This window comes from Rutidosis leptorrhynchoides, chromosome 4 (genome assembly GCF_046630445.1).
Source record: "Rutidosis leptorrhynchoides isolate AG116_Rl617_1_P2 chromosome 4, CSIRO_AGI_Rlap_v1, whole genome shotgun sequence".
Lineage (NCBI taxonomy): Eukaryota > Viridiplantae > Streptophyta > Magnoliopsida > Asterales > Asteraceae > Rutidosis > Rutidosis leptorrhynchoides.
This window is the reverse complement of record NC_092336.1, coordinates 207,117,872-207,124,834: the sequence shown is the minus strand read 5'-3', so window position 1 is coordinate 207,124,834 and position 6,963 is coordinate 207,117,872. Positions and strand designations below refer to the sequence as shown.

At 31.5% G+C, this 6,963-nt stretch overlaps 2 protein-coding genes across 2 annotated transcripts; both read left to right on the top strand.

The window, feature by feature from the left end:
* The first annotated feature begins 614 nt into the window (after nucleotides 1-614).
* On the top strand, nucleotides 615-3,198 carry LOC139843781 (glycolipid transfer protein 1-like). Its single transcript, XM_071833933.1, has 6 exons — nucleotides 615-745; nucleotides 1,267-1,322; nucleotides 1,693-1,823; nucleotides 1,922-2,057; nucleotides 2,743-2,874; nucleotides 2,991-3,198. Exons 1-6 carry the CDS (start codon nucleotides 628-630, stop codon nucleotides 3,024-3,026), a joined length of 609 nt encoding a protein of 202 aa, XP_071690034.1. The 5' UTR covers nucleotides 615-627; the 3' UTR covers nucleotides 3,027-3,198.
* An 880-nt stretch (nucleotides 3,199-4,078) lies between these two features.
* Nucleotides 4,079-5,570, top strand: LOC139841375 (uncharacterized). Its single transcript, XM_071831595.1, has 4 exons — nucleotides 4,079-4,139; nucleotides 4,228-4,334; nucleotides 4,773-4,863; nucleotides 5,275-5,570. The coding sequence occupies exons 1-4, from the start codon at nucleotides 4,079-4,081 to the stop codon at nucleotides 5,568-5,570; spliced, it is 555 nt and encodes a 184-aa protein (XP_071687696.1).
* The last annotated feature ends 1,393 nt before the right edge of the window (nucleotides 5,571-6,963 follow it).

The window sequence follows — 6,963 nt, the reverse complement described above, 5'->3', positions numbered from 1 at the left end:
GTGATATTAGGATTAGTGATGAAAGATGATACTTATAATAGTTATAAGTAAGATATTAATAACGATCTATCTATCGATAAATCGGTTGTGCGTTTGAGATCTACTTCAGATTTTGTGCACAATTTAAACTATCATTTCATAATTTTTGTGAACCTAGGGTTATAGATTGAATTGTGATTACCATATTATGATGATTTCTGCATTGGTGCAAGCGAATCTGTTTTCACGCCTACGAATTATGATCTACATTATTGTTTCTATTGTTGCTATTAATCTACATGTATAATATTAGTTCGATTTTTTTCTATTCCTTCGGTGATCTAGTTAGATCTGAATTTAGTTTTCTTATTAGGTGAGATAATCATTGCGTGATACAGATTTCGGTCGATGTTTAGGCTCTTCCGTTCCAAAATGTTGTTTAGTGATTATAATAGTGACTTAAGGACTAGTGAAATCGTTTATTTATTCCATAATCAAGTGTGCTTACTATACATAATAGCAAGCATAGTTGGTATAATGTTATGTTTTTGCATTTTTATCTTGAAGCGTATGGCTAAAAGTACATTTCAAGTATTTATCTTATGTAATACTTAGTACTTTACTGATGCAGTAATCAAAAATCATAAGATGGAAGGGACAGTGTTTACTCCTGCTTTAGAAGGAATGAAACATGTGAAGTCTGATGAAGGAGAGGTGCTTTCCAAGACATTTTTGGACGTCTGCAAACAGATATTACCTGTTATTGGTATGATGTTTTTTCTTATATATGAACATTTTTTCTGTCATCACTTCTATAGTTCTACGCACTGTTGTAAGTATCATACCAAATACCATCAATGTCACTCGATCCTTATCAAAATGACTGCATGTCACACTACATTTCTATAACCACTATATATGTTTTTTGCACCGATGCAAATCGTTAAAGGTGTCACTGTCGGAGGTTTAGTTTCTTACTCAGGTTTTCTCTTTGGGTCAGTTGGATAGAGTGAAATGTGGTCCATATCTGAGAACCTGACAACAGTACTCTACCTGTAAGCTGTCTGACTATAGGATAGATTTTAATAAGAGAAGGAACTAATAAAGAGTTCTAATGTTGAATTTGGGTAGACTATTAGTAAAATCTGTTGAATATTGACCCTGGTCAGTGATCACCATCTAATTTTGTTGATGTAATACTTCATCCCTATGTGTCTTTCTCTTGCATGGTGTAAAAGTTGCTTTCAGAAGTTGAGACTTATATTCTGTTTCCTTATCTGATTGTAGACAATTTTGGAGCAGCCATGGCTCTTGTCAAAACTGATGTTGGTGGTAATATAACAGTAAGTACTCTTTATACATCTTCTTGATGGACATTCACATTATTCTTCCATTCATGATTTTACATTATTTTTTATAGCTGAAATAATATATTATCTTAACCTTGCTGGCCGTATTTTTAATCTACTCCTGCATTTGCTTTTTTTTTTTTTTTTTTTTTTTGTATGTGGGATGAATAAATGTTGTCAATCCCTCATTGAGATAGTTATGCTGCTTTCTTGTGAGACAACTTAAGAAGTTTAGTGTACAGTTTGGACTCCATTTTATCTATTATCATCCTTACTATCCGTTGTTGTAATTACCATTTTCCCATTTTCCAATTTTCCTAAGTTTAAACACAACTAAACTGTGTATAATCATTTCATCTTTCAGAGGTTGGAGAACAAATATTTATCCAACCCAGTGGAATTTGAGAAGCTATACAGTATGGTTCGAGTGGAGGTTGAAGCCAAGAAAGCAGATGGATCATCAAGTTGCACCAATGGTCTTCTATGGCTAACTAGGTGGGGACCACTAACGTTTCTACTCATATGATTCTTCACAAATCAATAAAACTTAAAACATCTCTCATACTCAGAACTCAGAAGTTGTATGTTTGCAGGGCGATGGATTTTATAGTAGAATTATTCCGTAACTTGATGGAGCATGAAGATTGGGCCATGTCACAAGTTTGTTCAGAAGCTTATACTAAAACACTGAAGAAATACCATGGCTGGTTAGCCAGTTCAACTTTCTCGGTAAGCATTTAGCGCGTAAAATTTGACTGTGACACGAATCTATTGGGTATAGACTAATCACTTTATAGGTGTACGATTCCTTTTTATCAAAACTCTTTCTAGTTGCAGAATTGTTGTCCATTCGTGGTATTATATGATTTAAATCAATTTGTATATCAGTATCAAACGATAGCATACAAAATAGGACATTCTAGTTTTTTAATAAATACCGGTTTGTCTAGCTATTAAACAAAACCTCAATTGACCCATATTCATTTAAATGGGTTGAAATTGCAGCATATATCTTTAGTCTTGTAAAGGTTTAGTCATGACATGATTTATCCTCATGGGTACTTCAATTTTGTTGTTTGTTTGTTTTATTTGTTTGCAAATATTCAATTTCCTAGCTTAGATCAAATGTGGTTTGTTGGTATTCCAAAGTTTAGAGTTTCAAAACGGTTGTAATCCTTAGGTCTCTTCATCTTCTTGATGAAAAGTCCTCTTTATTTATTTAATTTTTGTTTTTCACCAAAAACAAACAAAATATTGTTTTTAGTCTTGTACAGAAAAATTGAACCAAGTACTTATTTTATACATTTTCATTATTATTATTATTATTAAACATCAAATTTAAATTCTTAAGTTTTAATCCTTAATACCTTATGCTTCTTACTTAATTTTTGTTTACCTCAAATTCGATTCACAGGTTGCGATGAAGCTTGCTCCAGATAGGAAGAAGTTCATGGCTGTTTTGGGTGAGAAGGGTGACATCAAATCTGATATTGAAACATTCTGTGCAACTTTCCCACCAATTCTTCAGGAAAACCACAAATTCTTGGTATGTTCATCTCATAAAAAGGCTTCATTTTTATGTTGATTCATGTTTTGTGCACAGGAAATTTTTATCGCAAATACTTCTAATCGTTTTATGTGACGTTTGACTCTGTTTTACAGGCTAGCCTTGGTCTGGATGAGATGAAGGCAAAGTAGTGACCAATAAAATTGCCGGCTGTGCTTGTTAATCCTCGTCGATGATATGCTATGAAAGAAGAAACTAAACTCATGTGTACTTTCTTTTACAATGAACTATATACTTGTAATCAACAAAAACATATTTATAATCTTTTTACTTGGTAATGAAAGTGTTATTGGTTAGACCCCAGTTTTTGAAGTTGTTACTTGTTACTACTTGAGAAAAATTATTTGTTGCTGTTCTGCCTATATAATCAGGGATGTCAATCATCACTAAGACCGATGAATATCCACCTGATCCAATCCAACTTTGGTGGACTTGGATGAACTGACTGTGAAATGAGAGATATATGTAGTAAGAATATTAATTTACCAACTTGTGGAAACTTTTCAGATCAAAATATATTCTTAGATTAACTTTAGTTTTGAAATAATTGATTAAACGGACAAAGGTTTCTCTGTTCGATTTTACTAGGGTAGGGCAAGTATGCCTAACCGAATTATTTTGTGATTATTTTTGACCATTTTCCTGGCTACTCCAAATGTGCTATTAGTGAAGTTTGAACAGTTAGACGTTTTGTGAAGATATCATGATGCCAAATCAATACGCATCTTGTGATGGTTTGGGAAATGATCATGTGATAACAATATATATATATATATATATATATATATATATATATATATATATATATATAATCCATATATGTTACATTCCTTGTTACAAAGTAATCAAAAGATAAAATATGATTCTAAATGCGTTGATAAATATTCAATTAAGTACAAGTCAAGGAAATCTCAACCACCTCCTTTTTACATCTAAATTGTGTCCACTAGTTTGAATTGGCAATAATATGTCATTGGAGAAGGTTAATGCTTCATGCATGCATACATTTCCATCTTTCAATCCTCTTGATTTCTTCTTCTGTTATCTCCATCATTATTATCTTCTTCCTGGCTTCATCCCATTTTTACAACTTGAAGTATTTATATTATATTTTACGTTATTATATGAGGACGAGGTCAGATCGTAAGGTATATGACCTCATCATCTGATGCAGGCTTAAAAAATGAATACTCATAAGGTGAAAGGTCTTTTTAACAGCCTCAGATGTATATCTCAAGTTTTCGGTCAGTTTCTATTTCTCCTTCCACAAGAATTAGGTTAATGCGCGAGCACATGTTTATTATGTTAATATAACTGTGAATATGCTTTGAGCAGATGATCAACAGAAAAAACAAGAAATACAGATCGGTGCTCCAACAGACGTGAAGCACGTTGCTCATATCGGATGTGATGGAACATCCGAAGAATCTCCTAGTTGGGTATGTTACTCACCTTAATTGACCTTCATATGCCATATGATTTATGTATATGAATTGTTTGTTTTATGACAAATTTTGCAAACAATTTTGTGAATTTTTAACAAGGGTATTCATTTTTGCAAATCAAAAATCTTGAGAGGGCAACTGCCCCCTTGTAGATCCGCCTATGTAGTTTTTATTTTTTTATTTTTTTATTATTGTTTCGAGTTCATTAAATTTTGCACAATGATGATGTAGCATCTTCGAATTTTATGAAGTAAGAAAAGTTTACATGGATGGTCCCCGTCGCATCTTTATATTCCTTTCCTTGAGTTTCCTTTATGAGTTCATTAAATTTTGCACAATAATGACATCACATCTTCGTATTATATAATATTATTATATTATTTATTTGTGTTGTATAATATTTGATGTCACATATTTTGTTGATTGGTACAGATGAAGGGGTTTGGTACATCTTCACAACGTCAAGCTACATCATCAAATGTATCGGAAGCTCCAAGTGATGGCCCTGAATGGGTTTCTGAAGGTTGGTTTCAATCATATTTTTTTAGGCCCGAACGAATCCCAAATATATGTAAAATTACAAATGAGATTCTCAAGTGTTATGTTAGTCATTTATAATTTAAATATTTGATACCACGGACGAGAAAGGAGACCACAAGAGGTAGCTATTTCTACCCATTTAGCTATGAATGGTGTCCATATGGGTTGGAAGTCACCCTAAGTGCATTTATAATGCATTATGCATGGAACTATACAATCTATTTAGTTATCAAAGAATACATCTTTGACAACTTTCGACTTGTTTGAGACCACAAAGATTTGTTTAAAAGGAAATGGGTCAAATGGGTTGAACTTTTTAACCTATTAAACACATTTCGTACATTAGGAGCCAGTAGTTCCAACCATAATCATGTTGTGAGATACATTTTTGCAGATTCAGGCCAAAAGGTGTCTCGTAGAAAACGGCAAGAAAAGCAAAAATCAAGACATCGACGTCATCGTTCAGTGGAAAATGCTCCGGACCCTGATTCACAAACCAAATCAAGGCAACCGAGACGAAACCACACCAGGGGTGATGAGGGGCGACATTCGCAAGACGAGTCCCTACCAGAAGTCCCAAAAAAAACCCGGGAAAAGAAATCAAAGGACAGATTGGGTAGGGACTCATCAAGATTGTCAAAGTCAAATGCAGATAAGGTTAGTTCGCAAGCACCCGATGCAGTTAAATAACTTGAAAGATGTACATTTGATTGAATGTGTTAATTAGCTATAGTCACTTTGTGCTTATATGAATCTTGATCTTGAAAGCTTGTACAATTCAACCACAATGTGTTCATTAGTTTTGTACACGATTGATTTATTTTTGCCATTTTGTATATGATCATATAACAAACTCAATTGTAATTTCAATAGTACTCGCTCAGTATTTCAATGTTGTAATTCAAAGTTTTTAGAATGAACTTTGCGAGAATCAATGAGTTATGCTTGTTTGTGACTAAGTACTCCCACATATCGTTATGATCTCCTCAATTTTGTTCCACCAAATCTTTGATATATATATATATATATATATATATATATATATATATATATATATATATATATATATATATATATATATATATATATATATATATATATATATATATAATTCAAAGCTAAGCAACTTTAGTGACTAAGTGGGGATAAGCAAAATCAAATTTTTTATATATTTTTTTTAGATTCATAAATCTGCATCAAAATACTTTCATAATCTATATTTTTATAAGCAAAAAACATTCACAATCATTAAAAAAATCGTGATGAATGATTAATTTATCATTCATCTGAATAGTGATGAATGATAAATCAATCATTCATCTGAATAGTGATTAACTTATCATTCATCTGAAGAGTGATGAATGATAAATCAATCATTCATCAATATTCAGATGAATGATAAATTAATCATTCATCACGATTATTATCATTCGTCATTGATTTTTAAAGATTTCGTTATTTATTTATATTTTTTTTTGTAATTTTTGCGTTTTCTTCAATTTGCATATTAAGAGACCCTAAAAAGATCATTTTTTCAGAAAAAAAAATTTGAAAATTTTCTTATCCATTCTTACCGTTTTTAAGCATAGCCATGGATCGCGCCTATATATATATATATATATATATATATATATATATATATATATATATATACCCACCAAACAAAATCCACCAAATTTTTTTAAGGGATTTATCTTTCTGTTCGCTGCGAGTTAGGTTCCACCGCCTTCACCATTCAACTCAAAATAATTTTACGAACAAAAAGCAATAAATTGTATTCGAAACGGAGCTTCGATGCACTACGAACGGAGCATTTAGCAATAAATATGAAAGTGATTTGAATTTACAGTTTAAGTCCTTAAAATATTTATGAACACGCAAATATAACTATTATAATATTAATTATAAATGATGACTCCCCCGAGTACTATTATTTTGCTGAAATTACTAACAACTTTTGTAAAAGTAAACTCGCGGGTTACACTTTTATTCAAAAAATTATTGTATATAATAATTGTAAAATAATATAACTTATACTTTACTAATGTTATGTTCCATGATAAATTTCAATGTACTCTAAATA

Coding starts and splice junctions, on each gene's coding strand:
- LOC139843781 (XM_071833933.1), top strand. CDS start 628: ATGGAAGGGACAGTGTTTACTCCTGCTTTAGAAGGAATGAAACATGTG. Junction 1,824..1,921: donor GGTCTTCTATGGCTAACTAG/GTGGGGACCACT, acceptor GTATGTTTGCAG/GGCGATGGATTTTATAGTAG. Junction 2,875..2,990: donor AGGAAAACCACAAATTCTTG/GTATGTTCATCT, acceptor TCTGTTTTACAG/GCTAGCCTTGGTCTGGATGA.
- LOC139841375 (XM_071831595.1), top strand. CDS start 4,079: ATGAATACTCATAAGGTGAAAGGTCTTTTTAACAGCCTCAGATGTATA. Junction 4,140..4,227: donor ATGTATATCTCAAGTTTTCG/GTCAGTTTCTAT, acceptor ATATGCTTTGAG/CAGATGATCAACAGAAAAAA. Junction 4,864..5,274: donor CCCTGAATGGGTTTCTGAAG/GTTGGTTTCAAT, acceptor ACATTTTTGCAG/ATTCAGGCCAAAAGGTGTCT.